At 45.8% G+C, this 25,111-nt stretch overlaps 1 protein-coding gene across 5 annotated transcripts in view; it reads right to left on the reverse strand.

Annotated features, from left to right (window-relative positions):
* DAPK2 (death associated protein kinase 2) overlaps nucleotides 1-25,111 on the reverse strand; it is a 142,610-nt gene that overhangs the window by 24,037 nt on the left and 93,462 nt on the right. For all 5 annotated transcript variants that reach the window (XR_011465665.1, XR_011465666.1, XM_005894527.3 and 2 more), the window contains exons 5-7: nucleotides 6,429-6,558; nucleotides 815-863; nucleotides 111-137 (exon numbers count right to left, since the gene is read on the reverse strand). Coding sequence is in view for 3 of the 5 variants with exons in the window: in XM_005894527.3 (XP_005894589.1) it covers nucleotides 111-137; nucleotides 815-863; nucleotides 6,429-6,558 (206 nt within the window). In the remaining 2 variants the exon portion in view is untranslated. The remainder of the gene's footprint in view (nucleotides 1-110; nucleotides 138-814; nucleotides 864-6,428; nucleotides 6,559-25,111) is intronic.

Genomic DNA, 25,111 nt, shown 5'->3' on the forward strand with positions numbered 1-25,111 from the left:
GGGTGCTCAGGAAATGTCAGACTGTCTGTCTGCCTGCCTGCCCCTCTCTCATTCCTCCTGCTCCCCCTGGATCTGAGCTGGGTCAGAGCCCCAGGATCAGTCATACTCACAGGATGTAGGTGATGACACCGATGCTCCTGCAAAACAAAGAACAGTCAAGTCAGGGCCGCCTGGCTCTCCTCCCAGACCAGCAAGCGACTCCCCGCCTGGCTCTGAGGGCCCCTTCACGGCAGCCCCCACACGCTGCCTCAAGCCCCACACCCCTCCCCACCCCACACTTCAGCAGCAGCCAGGGACTCGCTCAGAGTCAATCAGGTCTGGATGTTGAGCCCAAGGACCCACTAACAGCTGTGATGACCACCTCTGAGCCTCTTTCTCCTCATAAAATGAGGATAATAATAACTATCTTACAGGACCACTGGGAGGATTTTAGAAAACCAAGTGATCAAGGTACCCAGCCAACTGTATAGCACAGTTCACATGAAACGAGCCCCATCTGTGCAGTCAATCACTGCGGTACCCGGCCCAGCACGGTAGCCAGAATACATGAGGCCCCCAGGGATCACATGGTTGACCAACAGAACGAATTATTGTCACTAGTATGTTTATGACAGCTGTGGCAGTCTCAGGGTGAGCCTGTACCTCTGGCTTCCAGCCCCTTGTTCTCTGCCTTGGCCATGTGCTAACTGCCACATGCCAGCACCCCAGGAGCAGCCAGAGGCTCTTAAAGGTGAGTGTGGAGGAAGAGGTTTTCATCCGGGGGATGTCAGCCAGAGCCAGGATCTGGGGCCACCGGGGGGGCTGTCCCACTTACCACATGTCCGCCTCCAGGCCCAGGGGCTCATAGTTCACAATTTCTGGAGCTGAAAGAAGCCATGTCGAAGAGTCAGCAGGAGTATGAAAAGGAGAAGAGATGATCTTAAGGAATTTTAGGGAATTAGATGCCGAAGGTCTCCATCCTGAACCCTCCCTAAGGAAAATTAGAGAGGCGGATGGAGATAGCCTGGGTCTAGGGATTTTGAGGGAGGAAGTTGCCTGTTATTCTGATAGTGAGGAAGACAGAAAGCACAAGGGGAGCCCTGGAAAAGGAAGAGGAGAGTGGGGAGAGGCAGGTGCAGGACGGACAGTGGGGTCCATGACAAAGACTGCTTTTGAACTCTCAGCTGGAAACCAGTCAGCCAGCACTGGAAGGTGATGGGGGAGAAAAGGAGGCAGAGAGAATCCACATTCCTCTGCGGGTGTCTAAAGAGGGTACCTCCCACCTGAGCAGGGGCAGGAGGACATTCTGGTGGCCACTGAGGTGAGGAGCTAGTGATGTCCGAGGGGCATCCAAAAGAAGATGCCAGGAACAGGCTGGGTACCTGGGGTGGGAGTGAGGTGGGTCAGAGCCATCACCCAGGTCATCACACAGGCGTCATCACACAGGTAGAAATAGGAGCCATGTGAATGCTGCCAGGACCACGAGAAGGTGCAGAGTCTAGGAAAGAAGACTCTACCCAGGAGAGAAGAGGACCAAATGCTGCCTGGAGATCAAGCCTGTACCCTGGATGGGCTGGAAAGCAAGTGTTGAATTTCACACCCACTGCAGTGACCAGAGAGTGCTGAGTGTGGGCTGCAAGATAAGGGTGCAGATGACTCTTTAAAAAAGCTTGGTGATGAAATAGAAAAGAAAGAGGGGGCGATAACTAGAAAAGGGAGGATTGAGCCTTGTTTAATCACGAATGGGAGAAGGTGGAGAGAGGGGAAGGCTAAGTTTGTTTATCTAGAATATCAAAACCTCTGCATCTATAGGATGAACCCACCCTCCCACCCTCCCAGATGCAGGGAACCACTCTCCTGGCTTTGCTTTCTTGTTAGCTTCCAAAAAATGATGCCATACTGAATCTCATCTACCGTCAATAGACCTTTTCCCCCCACTCAACTGATGCTTCTAGCATTCACTGAATGTTCACCCATGGTCTTTCATATTCACTGCTATATAATAGTCCACTTTGTGAATACAGACTATCTTCCAGTCATTTCTTTGGTGATCATTTGGAAGGTCTCTACTTATTTTTATTATTTTTTTGTATTATTAACTTTTATTGAAAAATCACTGCTATGAGCTCTTCTCTCAGCTCTCCTGAGACACACAAGAAAGGCTTTCATTAGGACAGTGTTATTCAAAGTACAGTCTGCAGGCAAATAATCTGCAGACTGTCACTGGTGCTGACAAGATATGTACAGAAGTTGAGAGTATGTATTTAGAGGCTCAGCTGGTAAAGAACCGCCTGCAGTGTGGGAAACCCAGGTTCGATTCCTGGGTTGGGAAGATCCCCTGGAGGAGAGCGTGGCAACCCACTCCAGTATTCTTGCCTGAGAATCCCATGGCCAGAGGAGCTTGGAGGGCTACAGTTCATGGGGTCTCAAGGAGTCGGACACGACTGAGCAACTTAACACACACACACATAGCAATTTGACATTGCCATGACACACACCATGATCACTTTTCTAGGAATTTATTTGTATTGTATCTTATTGAAGAAGCTGTCCAGGATATACTATTTCCCCCCAGGTTGTTCCTCATAGAGAGTTTGAGAAGCATAACTCACTTTTCAGTGCTCATCTGCCTGATATAAACACATACTCATTTCTGTCCTCCAGGTACTTTTGTTTTTCCACTTTCATCTGCGTTTTTCTTTCTCGTCTTTTTAAAAAATTGCTTCTTGTTAGTTTTCTTATTGACTGTTTTTTCTCTAACTTCTATTTTTGTAATGACTACCCCTGAGATCTTACTATGGACATGAAACAAATTCTAACATAAGTCAATATTTGGGCCCTCCTCTAACAATACAAGAATTTTAGAACACTAATTTCAAGTACTCTGTCTTATCTAACATTATTTTCTTCAGTTTCTACTTCTATCTTTTTTCAACCCCATATTTAATCTTCATCATCATCATCATTATTTAGGAAAGAAAGTAATTATATTTGCCTAATGTTCTCTGATTTCTTTGCTCCTCTTACTTCTTGCATTTAGAACTCCAAGTACACCTTTTAGAAGTTCCACTAACAAAGGTCTGTTGGAGGTTGTTTATTGTTTTATCTTTGTTGTTGCCGTTGTTTTTATTTTGCTTTTTGTTTGATCTCTTACCTTCATTCTTGAAATACAATTTCTTCACAACTATGGAGTTTTTATTTTTCCTCAGTTCTTTGAATATCATATTCTATTGGACAATGTTGTTTTAAGAAGCATACTGTCAGTCCAAGTATTGGTTTTTGTTTATTTTTGGTTTTTGTAGGTAATCTATCTTTTCTCTCTGGATGATTTTTAAGATCTTCTCTTTGTCTCTGATGCCCTATAGTTTAAGTATAATGTATGGACTTTAGAGGTATGGACTTCTTTCTGATTGAAATACATTGTCCTTTCTGTATCTGGGGATGCATGTTTTTACATCAGTTCTGAAAATTTTCAGCAGTTTTATTCAGATACTGCTCTATTGTCTTAATTCCCTCCTCCAGGAATCCAAATAGACCTATGGTAAACTTCTTATTTTAACCTTATTTCACTTATCTTCTCTTTAACATTTCTATATCTTTGCCACTGTGTGATAGTCTAGCTAATTTTTTCCACCTCAGTCTTCCAAATCTTTAATTCTCTCCTCAGCTGTGTATAATCTGCTGTTTGGCCCATCCACTGAGGTTAAAATTTCAGTGAGTGTATGTTATTTCTTAAAGTTCTATCTGGTTCTTGCTTGCTCATTCTTATGAGTTTACCTGTTATTTCTATATACATTCCATTTATTTTATAGTCAACATCTGATCATTTTAATATCCTACTTCCTTGAACATCTAAGTCTTGCTAGTTTCTGATAAATGCTGACATGTGCACTTGCCTTTAGGAGAGATCCTCTTATTGAATATTCTTGCAGCTCACAGCTCCAGCTCAAAGTTTATTTCACTCAATTTTTAGGGTAGGACAGGTGATGGCTGAAGGAGTTACTATACTTAAAGATTTATCTTATTTCCTAAGTCCAGAATCACATTAAAAACATTTTTCTCAAGAATCCAACTTTGTAGTGAGAGGACCTTTTGGAAGAAGTTTTCCACCACATTCCCAGAAGCTGACAGTTTTTAACTCTGGTCTCAGGTTAAAATTTCAAAGAGGGAATAGGGAACAGTGGTTATAACCTGTTCAGGGGTCTATGATGAAAAGGAAGTCATCATAATTTGGGCAGGGGCTTACAGAAACCACCCTATATATCTGTAAGGAGCAAATAAGACCAGTTCTGGACTGGAGCTGTATCATACTGGCTCACAAGAGTCAACCGTGGGCATCTCTTCCCAACTCTGAATTCAGTGAAACAGGTTGATAGCTTGAAACTAGTAAATGCTGTAAATTAGGGTTGTATTTTGTTTTGTCCTGAGACCTGACTGTTAGACATTTACCAGTATATCACTGGGAAAATCCCTCCACAGTTTGTCTGGCTCCGCCCATCAATGTCTTACTCACATTGCCACCCTCTGATCCATCTAGAAAGGACAGTGAACTGTCCCTGATAAACATACTCATTCTGGCCCTTCACCCCCGCTATGGGGTGCCTCAGATATGCGCCTCCTCTACCCTGGCTTCTTCCCCACCCCACCCCGCTTTAGATTCTCCTCCACCCATGACACCAGCACTTCATCTCTCACTCAAGGCCAGGACTGAGCCCACTGACCTCGTGAGAGTGGCTACGTCACGTAACAGTCTTTCAGAGCTGTCTATATCACTCACTTCACAATTAACCACATCCTCTCTCATGACAACTCTCCATTACTGCCCTGAATTTCTAGTTGAACAATTTATTATTATTCAACCCTTGGTATGAACTTAAAACATGCATTTTTACCACATATGTGAATGGTGGGCAGTAACTGCTATCTTGGACAAAGTTTGAGACTGTATACCTGTACCCTAGTTTCAAGATGATTCTACTACTAACTGACTGTGTGACCCTGGGCGTGTCATTCTGAGTGTGGCTGCTTACCGTCCCTGTGTCTCCAGCATCTGATGTCTATCATATAGTAGATAGAGAATGACCACTGGTTGACCTTAACTAAAATCCCCTAGCTCTGCAATTCCACGTCTGTTAAACTAGACCAGACGATCTGAAAATATGCCTCAAGCACTCTTGTTTGATTGTTTGATGTCTTATTCCCACAGCTAAATTCCACCCTTAAAGGCTCCTTCGAGAGCTAACCTGGTATAATGGAAAGAGATTAGGCTTTGGGACTTTCCCAGTGGTCCAGTGTATAGGACTCTGCACTTCCACTTCAGGGGGCACAGGTTCAATCCCTGGTCAGGGAACTAAGATTCCACATGTTGCACAGTGCAGAAAAAAAAAAAAAAAAAGAGCATAGGCTTTAATGTTGGATGTATCTGTATTTGAATCTCTGCTCTATCATGTACTGGTTGTTTTACCTTGAATAAGGCACTTGATGGAGAAAATACTTTGAACCTGCTTCATAAGATTGTATGGGTATTAATTGGACAATGTCTGTATACAGAACACCAGGCCTAGTGCCTGGCATATTGCAAGATTCCCCTGCTGGGGCGTCTGCAGTTTCATTCCCTAGTGGTTGCAGAGTTGGTATATATGGCCTGAAACTCCATCATGGTGGATGATCTGGTTCATCTTTCTTTTTGTTTAGGCTGTGGTCAGAAGTTTCAGTCCCTAGATTTTGAGGAAACCATGCCCTCCTTCCATCTCTAAGAGCATTTCAACTCCCTGAGCAGTGAGATGGTGGTTCTCAATTCTCACTCCTTTCTCCTCTGCAAAGCTGTTTCTTTACGACCCCCTGGCCTGTGGCACAAGACCTAAAAGGGGGTTTCTGCGGTCTGGGCCAAGGCTGAGAGACACGGAGGGAAGACAGAGCCGCCAGAGCCCTGTTGGACCTGGGCACCCTGTGCATGAATGAAGGCCAGATGTATGGGACAGGCAAGTGTGTGGATCTGGCATCTGGCAGATAATTTCCCTTTTCTTTTTTAGGAAATCAAAAGCTACTCCAGAAAAGATTGAGTTTAGGGGAATGCAACAGGGTGAGGTAATTTTAAATCTTCACAATCAGCTCACCTAAGAGCAGGAAGTGGGGCCAGCTCTGGGAAGATTTAACTCTGCAAATGGCCCCAGCCCCACCTGGCCTCCCACTGCCCTGCTGGCGCTCAACCCTCACCCAGAGGCCAGCGAGACATTTCCTGTGGACAAAGGAGCATGGCAGGTGATGGGCCACAGGGTCGCAAAGAGTCGGAGATGACTGAAGCAACTTGGCACACACACACGCACGCACGCAAGGCATCATCTCTCAGCCCAGAGACTACAGACCCAGACACAGGGTTCGCTCCTGGGATTTCTCTATCTGTTGATCCGAGATTCTCAGCTGGGAGAAAAAACAGGCCTAAAACTCACCAACAAATTCTGGTGTCCCAAAAATGTTCTTAAATTCAACTCCGTCTTCTATTTCATGAGCCAGGCCAAAGTCAATCAGCTTGATGTGTGGAATGGGAATATTCTTGTCCAACAACATAATGTTTTCTGGCTGGGAAACAAAAAAAGAAGAAGAAGAAAAGAGGATAAAAGAAAAGATGGTAATTAAAGCCCTATTTTATGTTTTTGCTTTGGGTTTAAGGTGGGGTTTAGTGTTCTTTTTTAGGACCAAAACAGCACAAACCCTTTCTTACTCTTGTGTCCTCAGTCCTCTCCCATGAACCCAAGAACAGCCACAACGCTGAGGGCAAGGCCTGGGTTTTACCAAAGCTGCTGCTGACAGCAGAACCAGACTGTGGCTTTAATCCTTCTGTTTCTGAATGGGAGATCCCTGCCATGTAGTGCCTTTGTCTCCCCATCTGTCAAATGGGGCCAGGGAGATACTTGCAGCATTTCCTGTAAACAAAACCATGGCCTCTTTATGTGTGATGGGGGAGGGGCACTGCAACTTAACCCCGATTTACACTTGGCTTATTGACCTGCATCTTCCTGACCACCCCTTTCCCCTGGCTGGTCAGCTTCCTGTTGACAACACTCCCCTCCCCTAGACTAATGTATAGCTCACACTTCTCTGTGTGTTTAACTAATTCTGGCCCTCAGTGAGACACAGGAAAAAGCACCTGATTTCCAGGGAAAATACCAGCTGCCTAGACTATTTCCAGCCCAGCAAACAGCTGCCAGATTGGACACAACACTGGGGGTGTCTGCTGGAGGGCGGCCAGCCCTGCCCTGGCCTCACACAGCCCCAGGTCCCAGTGAGGCCAGAACAGGATCCTGAGCTGACCCTTTGCACTCCCACCCAACTGCTCAGAGCAGTTGGTGGGTGAGCAGGTCCCTCTGATTCATCTTCTTTCCTCCTGCTCCTCACCGGGACTATCCTGGATCCCATTCGAAAAGAAAAGCCTTGAAAACATACATGCCCACGAAAACTGGTACACAGATGTTCTCAGCAGCATATTCATAATAGTCTCAAAGTGGAAACAACACAAATGGCCATCACTGATGAGTAGATAAATGAAGTGTGGTATATCCATACAGTAGAGTGCTATTCAGCCATAAAAAGGAATGGAGGCAGAGAAAAACATAAAAAGGAATGGCGTACTGATACATGCTATATACCATGGGTGAACCTTGAAAACATCTTGCTAAGTGAAAATCAGTCACCAAAAATCGCAGATTATACGACTCCATTAATATAAGATATCCAGAATAGGCAAATCCATAGAGACAGAGAGTAGACAGGGAGTTGCCTAGGGCCTGGGGAATGGGGAATGACTAATAGGTACAGGGTTTCTTTCAGGTGATGAAAATCATCCAAAATTGATTGCAGTGTGAGTTATACAACTTTGTAAATTGTACACTTCAAATGGGTGAATTATACGTGATGTATAACTCTCAATAAAGTAGCTTTAAATAAATAGATAAGCAAATAAAGAAATGTTTGAGAAAACTGAATGGCCCTGTTTCTCAAAGCACTAGAGAATTTCCCACCTTGCACTTCTGCTCTACCCGGAAAACCTCTGCTCAGTCTCTGTCCACTGAAATCCCAGTCAGGCTTCAAAGTCTGAGTTAATCCAGCTCTTCCTTGAAATCTTCCCTCACTGGCACTGAGCTTTCTCTCCAGCCGGCAGATGTGAGCCCTCTCTGCCCCCTGGACTCCTTCATGCTCACTGGAACCTTTCTGCCATGACAGTTGTCACACTCTCTCTTGTCCAACAGTCCTCACTGTCCTACTGGACCCTCAGCTGGAGGGAGGAGTCAGGTCTTTGCATCTCCACCACCACACAGAACACAGAGGGTGAGAGGTGGACGGTGGCCCTCGCTATTAGTTAGACTGATCCCAAATCTGCACTGAAGACACCCCAGGTGTTTGCATCTAGAACTTCCCGCTCCCTGAAGTCTCTGACCTCACATCACAGTGACTGGAAACTTTCACTCAAGTGAGTTGGATGAGAAACCCTTCCATTTTTTTTCCTTTTTTAAAAAATATATGTTTCCTTTTGCATCTTTAAAGTGTGTTTATTCTTTTTCCCCTCCAGAGATTTTTCTCCACTTCATTTTGAAACTGTGTCAAAGTCCTTTTCCAAGGCAGGGCAGCTCCTTGGGTTCTGCAGAAAGGCAAGCGAGGGCAGCGGGTGGTCAAGACATGGGACACAGGCTAGGAGTCCCATGCCAGTGCGCCGACCTGGCCCTCTGGGGCTTCTCAGGGACCCCAAGTGTCCTGGCACCTGGGAAGTGAGTTAAGCCTTCCCCACAGCCCACCATCTCCTGAACTGGGGGGCTTCTCCTCCTCCCATTCCAAAGTATTCCTGAGCCACCTTTTGGGAATGTCTCTCTTCCAGGGAACGGCCCTGAAGCTTCTCCCTGGGGCTAAGGGGTCCAGCCCAGGTACTCCTGACCACCACGGTGTGCTTAAAGCCTGGCACCACCACAAAACACGCTGAAAGGAGCTGAGAGCTGCAGTGGACACAGCAGACACAGAGCCCTGGTGGTCCCAAGACTGGGGAGCAGTAGGGATGGGCACAGGGACCCACAGGAAGGAAGGAGGAACAAAGAGGTGGAATTCTCCCAGGCCGCACCCTGAGCAGTGAAAAGAATCTTTGCCTCACATCCTCTCCCCTCTGTGGCCCACATTCCGGGGAAAACAGCCTCTCCGCTGGCTTGTGAGAACCTTCAGGCAAGGCCATGTTTTCTCACCCAAGTCCCATTTGTCCTCTGTCCTATCTCAAGAACCTCACACACAGCTCCCCTGCTTGGGACACTCCCTGCATAGTCCCTACCCCGAATCTGGCTAACTCCTATTCACATTTCAGTAAAAATAGTACCTCCTCCAGAAAGCCTCCCCACACTCACCACCTCCCCAGTTTCCATCACAGCCTGTACTTCCTCTCCTCTAGTGCTTCTCCCACTGCCTCAAGCTTGTCAGTTTACTGACCTGTCTTCTCCACTGGGCCAAGAGCTTCCTGAGGGTCTCAGTCCTACCAACTATCCAAAGCTTGGCCTAGAGCCTGGACCCAGCAGGTGCTCAGTAAATGTTCTCCGAGTGAAGACAGGGCCATTTGGTACCCTCAGGGTGCGCATTACCAGGTCCAGAACACCATCTCTACCCCATCCTTTACTCTGGCTCTTCCTTTTGCCTCGAATGCCTTTCCTACCCTCCATCACACTTTCAGAGCCAGGCCCCCATTTCTGCCTCCTTTTATTTCCTTACTTTTAATGAAGCACACCCTGACCTTGTGCTCTAAGCCCTCAGAGCTGATCATGCTCACGAGCAAGTAGCCCTAGTTGCAGACTCTTTTGTATTGTGATGCACCTTTCCTGGGCGGTAGCCCCTCTGGGAAAATTCAAATCAGTTTTAAGGTTCCTGGCACCCTCTCTGATGTCTTGCATTGTGGATGTTTCATGCGAAGTGAAGGAACTGGGACCCTGTGGCCCTTCCCTTTCTTCGCCATGGAGGCTCTTCACCACTAGGGGTGCCCGAGAGCACACCTCCCCTCAGAATGGCTAAAGGGCTGAGTCAGGAGGGAAAAGAGACCGACTCAAGAAGGGTCCCAGGGGTAGTCAGAGGGCAGCAAAAAGGCAGTATGGTCTAAGCTTCTTCGAGTCTACCCTCCCCAAACTGTGTAGGATAGTGGGAAAGAGCCTAGGCTTAGGTATTGGGAAATTCCAGTTCAGCTCCACCACCAAAGGCTGTGTGAGCTTAAGCAGGCTTTTCCTCTCTGGATGATATCTGAAGCTTCTTCAAGCTCTAGGCTCTGTGACTGCAAGGTGATACAACCTTCCAAGCTGGCTGGGCCAATCCCACTCCTCTGGACCCCAAGGCAGGACCTACAAAGGTTCAGGTCTCCTGGCCCCAGGTCAGGAGGGAAGAGCAGACAGCCCAGCCAGACTGCCCTCTGGGGCAGCACAAAGCTATCTCTACTCCCTCACTCCTGTCATTCTCCTCCACCTTTATTTACTTCAACCAAACACCTCACCCACACACCTGATGTAGCTTCCAAAGCATGGCTGGAGGAAAGGATCACATTCCCATAGGTGCTGCCACTGCCAAGCCCAGGGCCCATGGAGCAGCCACCAGGAGGGAAAATCTTCCCCCTCCATTAAAACAAACCCATCAGCTCAGCCCACCAGACGAGCAGCTGCCAGCCAATGTGTCCTTTAGCAACCCAGTGGATCTGGCCAGAGGTGCCCAGTCTGGTGCCAACTGGAAGCTTATCCTCCAGGGGGACCCATATCAGGGGATTCCTACCAGCCTGGTACAGCATGTCTAAGAGTCCCTGAAGGATGAAGGCAGCCTCGGGGAGGTAGAGGGGGCTATGCAGTAAGATGCCAAAGACCAGAGCTTAGAGTCAGGCAGGTCCGGGGTCAAATTCCACCTCTACTACTCACAGTGAAACCTGGGCAAAGTCTCTGGACCTCTTGGAGCCTTGGTTTCTCATCTGTAAAATGGTAACGCCTACTGTGACACAGTGTTGCTCTGAGGATTCAGAGAGACGGTCCACGCAAGGAGCGGTGCCCAGTGAGATTTTAGAGCAGAATGACTATGTTTGTTCTCTCCCTCTTGGGCTGCAGCAGTGACAACAGTCCTCCCTGGGGGCTTTACTGAATCTGCTGAATCAGAAAGACATGCCCTTCGCAGACCTTCCCCCTCTCCCCCTCATCTTCTGCTTCCCTCCCCACATCCCATTTCACCCCCAGACTTACAATGTTGGGGCCCTAAGGGACCTCAGACACCATTTAGTCCCTGCCTGCTGCAGAGCTACCAGAGAGGTCAAGAAACTGCCAGGACACCGAGCAAAGAACAGAGCCCAAGTCAGCTGACCCCCGGGCTGCTGCCCTCTTCCGGTGCCCACATGGTCTGCCCATCATCAGGCGAGGTGCTCAGCTCAGCAGAGCAGGAGCCAAGCCAGGTCTGTTAGGGGGACGAGGAAGCTGCCAAGGAACCTTCATGGGAAATGTCAAGCACGGTCCCAGGTTACTCAGGAAGTGCTGGGCAACCTGAGAAGCAAGGCCTCTCACTGCCAGGCCTCTGTGAGCAGGTTTCCATGGCACTGCAGCAAATTCTCTGCCCCCACCACCTGCCCCACTCCTGGCACACTGTAGATGAGACCACAGATAGCCCCTCCCCACCAGGCTCCAGTGCGCCCCAGGCCGAAGTCTGTCTTCATCTGGCATTCAAGGCCCTCCCACCTCTGGCCAGCATACTCTCTGCTACATCCTGGCCGATTTTCATCACCCCCACCTCAACACAGTTCACTATGCGAGCATGCCTTTCTGACAAGCTTCTTCTCCCCTGCTCACCACCCAGCTCCAACATTTTCCTGCTGGAACCTCTCCTGTGACAACCCCTACCCCCTGCCCCTGTCAATATACACAGCTAGTTGTTCCACCCAAGGGTCTGCATGGTATGTGGACATGCCTCTAGCAGAGAACCAACTACACTACAATTGCCCCTTACATTTCCTCTCCCCAGTATCCTGAGGCCCCACAGGGAAGACGGGGGCTTTGTCTCTCTTTTCCATCACTCCACCCAAGAGTGGCTGCCATGGAGTAGGTGCTCAGGAATAGCTGATGGGATGCAGGGATGAATGAACCAATGCAGTCACATGCACATCTCTTGCACAACCTGTTTTTAGGGAATCAACATAGATAGAGACTTAGAACCTGGGTTTGAATGCCAGTTTTGGTATTTACCAGCAGTCTAATGCTGGGCAATGGCACCCCACTCCAGTACTCTTGCCTGGAAAATCCCATGGGTGGAGGAGCCTGGTAGGCTGAAGTCCATGGGGTCGCAAAGAGTTGGACATGACTGAGCGACTTCACTTTCACTTTCCACTTTCATGCATTGGAGAAGGAAATGGCAACCCACTCCAGTGTTCTTGCCTGAAGAATCCCAGGGACGGGGGAGCCTGGTGGGCTGCCGTCTATGGGGTCGCACAGAGTCGGACACGACTGAAGCGACTTAGCAGCAGCAGTGGCAACACTGGGCAAGTTACTTAAGCTCTATCAGCCTCAGACTTTTCACTTGTAAATTAGGAGTAACCAAAACTTACCTCAAGAGGGTTACTAACAGGATCAAACAAGACATATAAAGTGGCCTGTTGCTGTTGTTATTCAGTCACTAAGTTGTGTCTGACTCTTTATGACCCCAGAGACTGCAGCACACCGGGCTTCCCTGTCCTTCACTATCTCCTGGAGTTTGCTCAAACTCATGTCCACTGAGTTGGTGATGCCATCCAACCATCTCATCCTCTTTTGCCCCCTTCTCCTCTTGCCTTCAACCTTTCCCAGCATCGGGGTCTTTTCCAGAGAGTCAGCTTTTTGCATCAGGTGGCTGAGGAATTGGACCTTCAGCTTCAGCAATGGTCCTTCCAAAGAATATTCAGGGTTGATTTCCTTTAGGATCGACTGGCTTGATTTCCTTGCTATACAAAGGACTCTCAAGAGTCTTCTCCAGCACCACAGTTCAAAAGCATCAATTCTTCAGTCCTCAGCCTTATTTATGGTCCAACTCTCACATCTGTACACGACTACTGGAAAAACCATAGCTTTGACTATACAGACCTTTGTCAGCAAGGTGATGTCTCTGCTTTTTAGTAAGCTGTCTGGGTTTGTCATAGTTTTTCCACCAAGGAGCAAGTGTCTTTTAATTTCATGGCTGCAGTCACTGTCCACAGTGACTTTGGAGACCAAGAAAATGAAATCTGTCGCTGTTTCCACTTTTTCTCCATCTATTTGCCATGAAGTGATGGGACCAGTTGCCATGATCCTGTTTTTGGATCCAACTATCCAGAAAAAACCATTCAGTTTTTTGAATGTTGAGTTTTAAGCCACCTTTTTCACTCTCCTTTTTCACCTTCATCAAGAAGCTCTTTAGTTTCTCTTCTGCTATTAGGGCGGTATCATCTACATATCTGAGGTTATTGATATTTCTCCCAGTAATCTTGATTCTGGCTTGTGCTTCATCCAGCCTGGTATTTCACGTGATGTACTCTGCATATAAGTTAAATAAGCAGGGTGACAATATACAGCCTTGACGTACTCCTTTCCTATTAGGAACCAGTCTGCTGTTCCATGTCCAGTTCTAACTGTTGCTTCTTGTCCTGCATACAGGTTTGTCAGGTGGCAGGTAAGGTGGTCTGGCATTTCCTTCTCTTTAAGAAATTTCCATAGTTTGTTGTGATCCACACAAAGGCTTCAGCCAATGAAGCACAAGTAGATATTTTTTGGGAATTCCCTTGGTTTTTCTATGATCCAGCAGATGCCAGCAGATGTTGGCAATTTGACCTCTGGTTCTCTGGTCTGTGCCACACGACAACTAGCATTTGCCATGAGTTGTCACCACACATCATCTTATTAGATTCTCAAGGCCACCAAGCTATGGATGCCCAGTGCCTCCATCTAGCCAGTGAGGAACCTGGGTCTCAATTCAGGCATTCTGAGCCCCAAGCTGTGCTTTGGGGGCCCCATCTGAACTAGTTACCCACTGGAATCTACTGGAGACTGTGTTAAAAAGACCAAACCAATTAAATCAACTCACTGGGAGTGAGGCTCCAGAACTGGCTTTCTAAAGCAAGTTCTGCAAGGAAGTCAAAATCAGAGTGCCCAGTGTTTGGGGAACCAACACTTGAGAAGGCCCTGTCTTAGAACTGAGTTTGAACTCTACTTCTGCCCCAGGCTAGCTGTGTGACCTTAGCAATAGACTCATCTCTCTGATCTTGGGCCCCTCATCTGCAAAGCAGGAATATTAACATGGCCATGGTGGAGAGATCTGACAGAATGTGGTCCACTGGAGAAGGGAATGGCAAGCCACTTCAGTATTCTTGCCTTGAGAATCCCATGAACAGTATGAAAAGGAAAAATGTTAGGATACTGAAAGAGAAACTCCCCAGGTCAGTAGGTGCCCAATATGCTACTGGAGATCAGTGGAGAAATAACTCCAGAAAGAATGAAGGGATGGAGCCAAAGCAAAAACAATACCCAGCTGTGGATGTGACTGGTGATAGAAGCAAGGTCCGATGCTGTAAAGAGCAATATTGCATAGGAACCTGGAATGTCAGGTCCATGAATCAAGGCAAATTGGAAGTGGTCAAACAAGAGATGGCAAGAGTGAATGTCGACATTCTAGGAAATCAGCGAACTGAAATGGACTGGAATGGGTGAATTTAACTCAGATGACCATTATATCTACTACTGCGGGCAGGAATCCCTCAGAAGAAATGGAGTGGCCATCATGGTCAACAAAATAGTCTGAAATGCAGTACTTGGATGCAATCTCAAAAACAACAGAATGATCTCTGTTCGTTTCCAAGGCAAACCATTCAATATCATAGTAATCCAAATCTATGCCCCAACCAGTAACGCTGAAGAAGCTGAAGTTGAATGGTTCTATGAAGACCTACAAGACCTTTTAGAACTAACACCCAAAAAAGATGTCCTTTTCATTATAGGGGACTGGAATGCAAAAGTAGGAAGTCAAGAAACACCTGGGGTAACAGGCAAATTTGGCCTTGGAATACGGAATGAAGCAGGGCAAAGACTAATAGAGTTTTGCCAAGAAAATACACTGGTCATAACAAACACATTCTTCCAACAACACAAGAGAAGACTCTATACATGGACATCACCAGATGGTCAATACCGAAATCAGATTGATTATATTCTTCGCAGTCAAAGATGGAGAAGCTCTATACAGTCAGCAAAAACAAGACCAGGAGCTGACTGTGGCTCAGACCATGAACTCCTTATTGCCAAATTCAGACTTAAATTGAAGAAAGTAGGGAAAACCACTAGACCATTCAGGTATGACCTAAATCAAATCCCTTATGATTATACAGTGGAAGGGACAAATAGATTTAAGGGCCTATATCTGATAGATAGAGTGCCTGATGAACTATGGAATGAGGTTCGTGACATTGTACAGGAGAGGGATCAAGACCATCCCCATGGAAAAGAGATGCAAAAAAGCAAAATGGCTGTCTGGGGAGGCCTTACAAATAGCTGTGAAAAGAAGAGAAGCGAAAAGCAAAGGAGAAAAGGAAAAATATAAACATCTGAATGCAGAGTTCCAAAGAATAGCAAGAAGAGATAAGAAAGCCTTCTTCAGTGATCAATGCAAAGAAATAGAGGAAAACAACAGAATGGGAAAGACTAGAGATCTCTTCAAGAAAATCAGAGATACCAAAGGAACATTTCCTGCAAAGATGAGCTCGATAAAGGACAGAAATGGTATGGACCTAACAGAAGCAGAAGATATTGAGATGGCAAGAATACACAGAAGAACTGTACAAAAAAGATCTTCATGACCCAGATAATCACAATGGTGTGATCACTGACCTAGAGCCAGACATCCTGGAATGTGAAGTCAAGTGGGCCTTAGAAAGCATCACTACGAACAAAGCTAGTGGAGGTGATGGAATTCCAGTTGAGCTATTCCAAATCCTGAATGATGCTGCTGTGGAAGTGCTGCCCTCAATATGCCAGCAAATTTGGAAAACTCAGCAGTGGCCACAGGACTGGAAAAGGTCAGTTTTCATTCCAATCCCAAAGAAAGGCAATGCCAAAGAATGCTCAAACTACTGCACAATTGCACTCATCTCACACGCTAGTAAAGTAATACTCAAAATTCTCCAAGCCAGGCTTCAGCAATATGTGAACCGTGAACTTCCTGATGTTCAAGCTGGTTTTAGAAAAGGCAGAGGAACCAGAGATCAAATTGCCAACATCCACTGGATCATCGAAAAAGCAAGAGAGTTCCAGAAAAACATCTATTTCTGCTTTATTGACTATGCCAAAGCCTTTGACTGTGTGGATCACAATAAACCGTGGAAAATTCTTAAAGAGATGGCAATACCAGACCACCTGATCTGCCTCTTGAGAAATTTGTATGCAGGTCAGGAAGCAACAGTTAGAACTGGACATGGAACAACAGACTGGTTCCAAATAGGAAAAGGAGTATGTCAAGGCTGTATATTGTCACCTTGCCTATTTAACTTATATGCAGAGTACATTATGAGAAACACTGGACTGGAAGAAACACAAGCTGGAATCAAGATTGCCGGGAGAAATATCAATAACCTCAGATATGCAGATGACATCACCCTTATGGCAGAAAGTGAAGAGGAACTCAAAAGCCTCTTGATGAAAGTGAAAGTGGAGAGTGAAAAAGTTGGCTTAAAGCTCAACATTCAGAAAATGAAGATCATGGCATCCGGTCCCACCACTTCATGGGAAATAGATGGGGAAACAGTGGAAACAGTGTCAGACTTTATTTTTCTGGGCTCCAAAATCACTGCAGATGGTGACTGCAGCAATGAAGTCAAAAGACGCTTCCTCCTTGGAAGGAAAGTTATGACCAACCTAGATAGCATATTCAAAACCAGAGACATTACTTTGCCAACAAAGGTTCGTCTAGTCAAGGCTATGGTTTTTCCTGTGGTCATGTATGGATGTGAGAGTTGGACTGTGAAGAAGGCTGAGCGCCGAAGAATTGATGCTTTGGAACTGTGGTGTTGGAGAAGACTCTTGAGAGTCCCTTGGACTGCAAGGAGATCCAACCAGTCCATTCTGAAGGAGATCAGCCCTGGGATTTCTTTGGAAGGAATGATGCTAAAGCTGAAACTCCAGTACTTTGTCCACCTCATGCGAAGAGTTGACTCACTGGAAAACACTCTGATGCTGGGAGGGATTGGGGGCAAGAGGAGAAGGGGACGACAGAGGATGAGATGGCTGGATGGCATCACTAACTCGACGGACGTGAGTCTCAGTGAACTCCGGGAGTTGGTGATGGACAGGGAGGCCTGGCGTGCTGTGATTCATGGGGTCGCAAAGAGTCGGACACGACTGAGCGACTGATCTGATCTGATCTGAATGGGTTCTCAGGAGGCACAAGAAAGCCCTAAGAGCCCTTGAGCAACCTCCCTTTTCTATACAATGGCCATGACCATGGAACCTTCCTCATAGGGTCTGTCATGTGGATTAAAGGAGTAAATAAACACAAGCAGAGCTCTCAGAGTTGAGCCTGAGTATTTACTACAGCCCTTAATAAATGCTGGCTGCCACTATACACCACTGCTGTTACCAAACAATCAGCCTGCACCTAGCACCTTCCTGTTTACAAAATGCTTTCACCTCCAGGGTCTCAGAGAGCTTGGGGTGGGCTAAAGCTGGTGCCTACTGACTTATGAGAGACTGCTGATAAATTTGCAGGAATTTTGTGAACCAGGTATTAAACTGAGCCATGTAAGAATATTATTTTAATATTAAAATTTAAATTATGGAAATATGTTTAATTAAATTATATTTACAACACTTAAAATTTATTGCTTCTAATTTCTACCATATTTTATTATCTTTTATGTTCTTGAAGTTATTTAATGCATTTTATCTCTGAATATAGATTATGGTATGTTACTATGTCATGATATGTTACTGCACCCCTCTCCCCAGCTCTAGTCAGTGTCAGCAATATTGGTACCTTGAAATTGGCCACAGCAGGTGTGTTTACACCACAGAAATTGGCAGACACTACAAATCAGGACTTGAATTCTTGATTTTAGACTTAGGAAGTGCTAAAGATCACTTAATAACAGAGATTAAACTTATGTGTGCTGTGTCTATAGCTATTATTTTGTGCTACCAGAGAAAACTGAGGAAATATTTTTCAATATTCAGAAATTATTATCCAATTCAGCAAAGAAGCCACTCACATCACTGAAGTTGTGAAGTTCCAATGCACAAGCAATATTCATTGCTTCACTTTCACTTTACCTATTAACATCAACAAAAATACCAACCAACAATCCTGTTGAAAACTACACTCATCTGCCTACTGCATCCATAGGTTGGCTACAGATACAACTAATGAAAAGTGTTCTATGAGAATCAATTTATTTTGTGAAGTTAACAAAATAAAATGTTATATATTTTATACTCATAAATTATATTATAAACCTTTATATCAGTAGAATTTATAGTAATCTAGTGTGTGTGTGTACATATATTTGTTTACTGGAGTCCAGCTATTACCAGAAAACCACTGCACAGAATCTGAATAGACTAAATTACTGTGCATGTTTCCCAGGTGAGGAAACCGAGGGTCAGAGAAGTTAAGTAACTAATTCAAGGCCACGTGAGTAATAAGTGGTGCTGCTAGGTTCTCACTCAGGTATTTTAGTGCCAAGATACCTGCTGTCTGCACCACCCTTCACCACTTCCAGAATCAGATTCTTTCACTCCTAGGGAGATCAGCTCAGAGGAGGGCTGATGGTAGAGATGTGAATGGAACCTAAAAGGTACTATTTGAACACATGATACTTCAGTGCAGGTCAGGCCTGGGCAGGGGTCCAGAGTGGAGGGCTATGGGCAGCCAGCAGTGGCAGGGGTCTCTGAGCACCTAACAGTGGCAAAGGTAATAAGGACAAAAGAGGAGGAAGGCACTGCATTTTTCTCTTAGTGTCCTCATCTGTAAAACAGGGATCATGGTATTTACTGCAAGTCAGATCAACTTCACACCCAGTGTCCTGCCCGCCCTGGGAATCTGCCCAGCCTCCTGGCTGGAACACACCACCTATTCATTCCCCTTTTGGGTGTCTCTAGGCCCACGTCCTTTTATGAATCCCTCTGGAGGAAAGAGAGGAATAGGGAGAAATGTGTCCTCATAGGGAGGCTAGTTAAAATTCACAGCCAGCACTTGTAACGAGTCTTGGAGTTTGCAGGACGCTTTCAGAAATACTGACCTCTCCCTGGTCCTTCACTCCTCTCCGGGGTGAGGAAGTGAAGGGCAATATTATCTCCACTTTCATGGCCCAGAAAGGTCAGTCCATGACCTGCCCAATATCCCCTAGCAGAGCTGAGACTCAAATGCAGGCTCTACCCACAATCCCCTTCTCTTTCTGCTTCCCAGGTAGCCTCTTGCTGTATCTTATAAGAAGCAGTTGGTTGGTTTAATGCTCCCCATTTACCACCAAATTTCAACTCTTTCAATAATGGCTCTCCATAGTTGAATTTTTGCCACATTTGTTTCCTTCCTCAATCATTTAGGAGCTCAGTGTCCTCACTTCACTTCTGCTCAGATCACTCTAGGATGGCCTCATAGTAGTTGATGAAGCAGCCAACATGCATTCCTAAGGGCCCAGGCTCCCAGGCTGATACCTGGGGCTTCATGAGATGAAGAGCTCATGGGGGCACGCTGAGGCTGGGGCACAAACTAAGCTTTGGGTATGAGGACCAGGAAACAAGGTCTGCCCTCAGAACACACCCAAAGGTTAAGGAAATCAGGAGAGACTTAGAAGCCTCAATAGGAAAGTAAATCATTACAGAGCAAACGTGTGCTGCTTGAGTTGAATATAGAGTGAAAAAAGCAGGAGAGAAAATTGTAAAGGTTGTACAGTTCTCACCCACGTACACACACACACTGTTCATAAAAAGCTGGAGAAGATTCACCAAAAGTTAATAGTGATTATTTTGGAGTAGGGAGTCTGTAGGTAACTTCTTTGTATGTTTCTGTATTTTCTATGACTTATTACTTTTTATAAGAGCGTAAACAACCATCAATTTCATTTAAAAGATGCTTACGGAGTACCTTTGATTCATCTCTTTCCCACATTCTTATCATAGTCTCCAACTGGCTAACTCTCTCCTATTTATTCTCTCTCCTCTGTCAGAAGAATTTTCTTTCTAAATCAGAAATAGAATAATGTTTCTCTACCAATTAAAGATCTTCCACAAATTACTGTTAATTTTTTTAAGTGTGACAACAGCATTATGGGTTAGTAGGAGACTGAATTTAATCTTGAGAGATGCTTATTGAAGTATTTAGAGTAAAGGGTCAATAGCTAGAATTTTCTTTCAAATTATACCATAATTTTTAAAATTACAAATATTTTAATACTTATTTTTAAAATTTTATTAAAGATATTTTAGACATACATATATGTATATATAATGCTTTTGCACTGTGCTTAGTCTTTCAGTCATGTCCGACTCTTTATGACCCCATGGACTGCAGTCCTCCAGTCTCCTCTGTCCATAGGGATTCTCTGGAGTGTGTTGCCATGCCCTCTGCCAGGGGATCCCCAATACAGGAATAGAACTCAGGTCTCCCGCATTGCAGGTGGATTCTTTACCCACTCAGCCACCAGGAAAGCCCAATTATGCTTTTATATAAATACAAATATAAAAATATATTTTTCTGTTTTAAAGAAAGGTAAAGCAAATGTGGCCAAATGTTGAAGGGAGGAGAAATGCATAATGGTACCAGTTGTATTCTTCCAGTTTCTTCAAATGCTTTGAAAAGTTTTCATAAAAAAAAAAAAATTGACAGGAAAGTCTTCCATGGCTGTGACTGCCTATACAAACTTCTTGGTCTGCCCTAAACCTTTTCAATCTCACCCTAACCTATCTTGACAGTCAAAACTGTCAAGTCTTGAACTTCCCTGGTGGTCCAGTGGTTGAACATCTGCCTGCCAATGCGGGGGACACAGATTCGATCCCTGGTCTGGCAAGATCCCACAGGCTGCAGAGCAATTAAGCCTATGCGCCACAACTGATGAGCCCACAAGTTGCAGCCACCGAAGTCCACATGCCTAGAGCCTGTGCTCCACAAGAGAAGCCACTGCAATGAGAAGCAGCTCCCGCACCACAGTCAGAGAGCAGAGCCTGCTCGCTGCAGCTAGAGAAAGCCCATGCGCAGCAACAGAGGCCCAGCGCAGTCAAAATAAATACATAAAAATGGTTTAAAAACTGCCAAGTCTCACCTCTGTATTATGCTCCAGGGTTTTAGTATGGAAATCATCTTACTCTTGTAAGATCTACTTTCAAATGCATGCACACTTTATAGTAGTTAATAGAGCACAAATTGATTTTTTAAGTATGAGGAATAATCTATTAGAAAGAAAAAACAATGTAAACAGAAGAAAAATTAACTGTGAAAAGGATAAACTTATGGCACAGCACAGACCTTTGGATTAACTATGTGTAAAAGGCATGATGCAAGCCAAGTACAAAATTTGCCGTTAGAATCTGGTGAAACAAAAGCTGGTGACACTCAGCTTTGCTTAGTGTCTCCTCACTGGCTAAGTTCAAGTACTGTGTGTTAATCACTCAGTCATGTCCCCGACTCTGCGACCCCATAGAGCCTGCCAGGTTCCTCTGTCCATGGAATCCTCCAGGCAAGAATACTGGAGTGGGTTGCCATTCTCTTCTCCAGAAGTTCAAGTACTAGACCTGTCATTTAATACCTGTGTGGTCTTGGACAAGTAATTTAACCTCTTTAAATCTCAAGTGCTTTATGTATAAAAAGTAAAAATACCTTGTACCTCAGGGGGTAGCCATGAGAATCAAATGAAAGGAGAGATGAGTAAGAATGCTGTATTCTAGAAAGTACCATGTACATTTAAAGCATTATTAGTGGAAATTCCCTGGTGGTCCAGCGGTTAGGACTTGCAGCTTTCACTATAGGGGCCCAGGTTCAATCTCTGGTCAGGGAACTAAGATCCCACAAGCCAAACAACATGGCCAAAATAAATAAATAAAAATAAAAGCACATTGGTGAAATTCTAATAAATAAGTTCTATTAAGCTAGTATCACTGGAGAAGGAAATGGCAACCCACTCCAGTGTTCTTGCCTGGAGAATCTCAGGGACGGGGGAGCCTAGTGGGCTGCCGTCTATGGGGTCGCACAAAGTTGGACACGACTGAAGTGACTTAGCAGCAGCAGCAGCAAGCTAGTATCACTAGCTTCCCAGGTGGCACTAGTAATAAAGAACCCTCCTGCCAGTGTAGGAGACTTAAGAGACATGGGTTCAGTCCCTGAGTTGGGAGGAGCCCCTGGAGAAGGAAATGGCACCCACTCCAGTATTCCTGCCTGGAGAACCCCATGGACAGAGGAGCCTGGTGGGCTATAGTCCATAGGGTTGCAAAGAGTCGAATGTGACCAAAGTAACTTCACACGTACACACACATAGGATCATTGTTATGAAAGCTTGATGAACAGAACCAACACATCATGAACATAAAAACAGTTCAAAGGATGATCAGGGCATAGAGGAATTTAGATTGTTGGAGTATCTTGCTCAGGAATTCACTCCTCCTAACACTGTTTATGCAAATCAAAAAGTCCCTTCTGAGTTCTGGGTTCCTGGTTCGCATACAATTTCATTCAGTTCTCATGGTGTGTTCTTCTTGCTTAAAGTACCCATCAGATCTGAGAACCACCTTCCATTTCTGAATTCTGAGGTTGGCTATGGGGAAGTATGGGAGAGACACACCCATACTCAGAGAGGAAACTCCCAAATCCAAAATACACAGAAAACCGCATAGAAACACCCTCTGCAAGGCCTTTATTGGTATGGGGTCACGTATCAGGGTGAGGTTCCTGGGTGGTGTTGAGCCACATTTTCTGGTATCCATCCTCCAGATGGCACCTTGGGTGCTACCCAAGACAAGGGGCAGTCAGCCCAGTGCCACGTCCAGGGCAACATCATCCACCTGCACCCCTCTACCTACTCAGGCCCGCAGGCCTGTCCACGGTGGATTTATAACACACGTCAAGGTGGTGTTCATTCTGCGTAGGCAGAGAGCTTACCCCTTGGAAGTGAGTGTCTCTTGGTGAGAGTCGTGGTTAGCTTTTTTTTCAGATGGCCTCGCCACCAGTCTCACTGCGGCCATCTCCCCATAGAGGGTGGGTTCTTGTAAGGCAGTTGCCATATCTTATTGATGTTTGTCACCCTGCCCTTAATGAATAATAAACAGTCCCTCAATAAATGTCACATCATGGAATTGAAAACTGCCCACAACCTCTTCTGCCTTTTCCAGGTGCTATCCATGCATGCTCCTGTCTTACTAAAGCATTCATTCCTTCATTCACTCATTCATCCAACACTGAGTAACTCATGTGTCAGGCACTGCACTAGAGACAAGAGCAGAAAGTCATGCATGGGGATAAATGCTCCCAGCGGAAGCATCCTGTACAAGGGGAAAAAGAAGCGAGGAAGCAGGTTAGCTCTTCATTACGCTCTGGGAGGTGGCAAGGCATGGGAAAGGCTTCCCAGAGGAAATGGCGTTTCTTTTGGGCCTGGAGGACAAGCAGGAAGTCTGCGGGCACAGGAAAGGAAGACTAGTAGCTTCCTGGATGTGAACAGCACGAACAGAGTGGAGGAGGGGGAAACAGGACATTTATCTGTCATCTTGGTGCCTGGGGCTCTTGCTTTGGAATGGGGAAAGAGGGATGAGGCCAGAACTGGGGCTCAGGCAGTACAAGACAGGCCTGAATGCCATGCTGAGAATGGGTTCATTTGTCCTATGGGTGACAAGGATCCATCACAGATTTCCAGGCAATTATATGCCATGATCTGTTTTCACCAAGACTGTTTACTGTACATCAATCTTTCCATTCATTTGCTCTCTGCCACAAGGCTGGGAGTATATCATAAGCAGGAATAGAGTCTCACCATCCCTGGCACTAGCACAATGGCTGATATGGGAGGAGAGGTCATTCCTATTCCAAAGGCCGGCCAGAGAGCTGACCCTCATCCATCACCTGCTCCTTCCAGCTGGAAGGTGAACGTGGAGAACAGCTCATGAGCAGGGGCGTGAAGATAACACAGTGACTGAATTCATGGGATGGCTAAGCTAGCCTGACTCACTTGGCAAGAAGTAACAGAATACAAGAGGAGAGGAAGGCTGAGAGCCCTCATGGAGAAGGAAAATCAGCAAGAGAAATGTGTTCATATAAAATGAATTGTATATGGTGAGAAATAACACGGAATCACGAAGTCCCCTCTAAGCCACCAGCTGGAACTTCTGCATGAGCCCCTCTAGCAGGCAGGAAGTTCCAGCCAACACGTACTCACATTCTGGCTCCAGGAAGTGTCTAGCCACTCATGAGGTAATCACACTGAGTTCCAGCTATTCATCACTTCTGAAGTTGCCCAGCTGGGCTTGGGCCAAGGGACCCATGGGTGGGGAGTCAGAAGGCTCAGAGTCCACATAATGCTAAGGATATGAGGCAGGGAGGGGGTTACCAGCATCCTCACCCTACATGCACCCAGGAGAAACCCAGACTGTCTCCAGGTTGTGGAAAACGTCCAGGTTGAGCCCAGGAGCCAGACAAGATACCCCACCAGCAATCCCACCTAACAATAAGCTCAGCTCTCTGCTGGGCAACTTCGAACTGCACTAGCAGGCTTTGTTTTCCTGCTGCTGCTGCTGCTGCTGCTAAGTCGCTTCAGTCATGTCCGACTCTTAACGACCCCATGGACTGTAGCCCACCAGGCTCCTTGGTCCATGGGATTTCCTACTCTAGCAGGGCCCAAAACAAGAGCTGTGTTTTCTTTTCCTCTGTTGTGGGAAGGGAAGTAGCAATGCCAGCTACTATTACAGAGCACCTCTCTAGTATCCAGCACTTAATCCTGCTTCTGTCTCATTTCTACAACTCTGACAGCTAAGTATTATCATTTGTGTTAAAGGACACCATCTGGACCTCCTGGAGCCAGAAAAAACACAGAAAATAAGTCAACTATCCACAGCATTATGGATAGGAAGAAGTCACAGGTGAATCCAGGTAGCCCATTTCCTGCTTGGTGTATTATCATCCTGAGGTCCAA

This window comes from Bos mutus, chromosome 10 (genome assembly GCF_027580195.1).
Source record: "Bos mutus isolate GX-2022 chromosome 10, NWIPB_WYAK_1.1, whole genome shotgun sequence".
Classification (NCBI taxonomy): Eukaryota; Metazoa; Chordata; class Mammalia; order Artiodactyla; family Bovidae; genus Bos; species Bos mutus.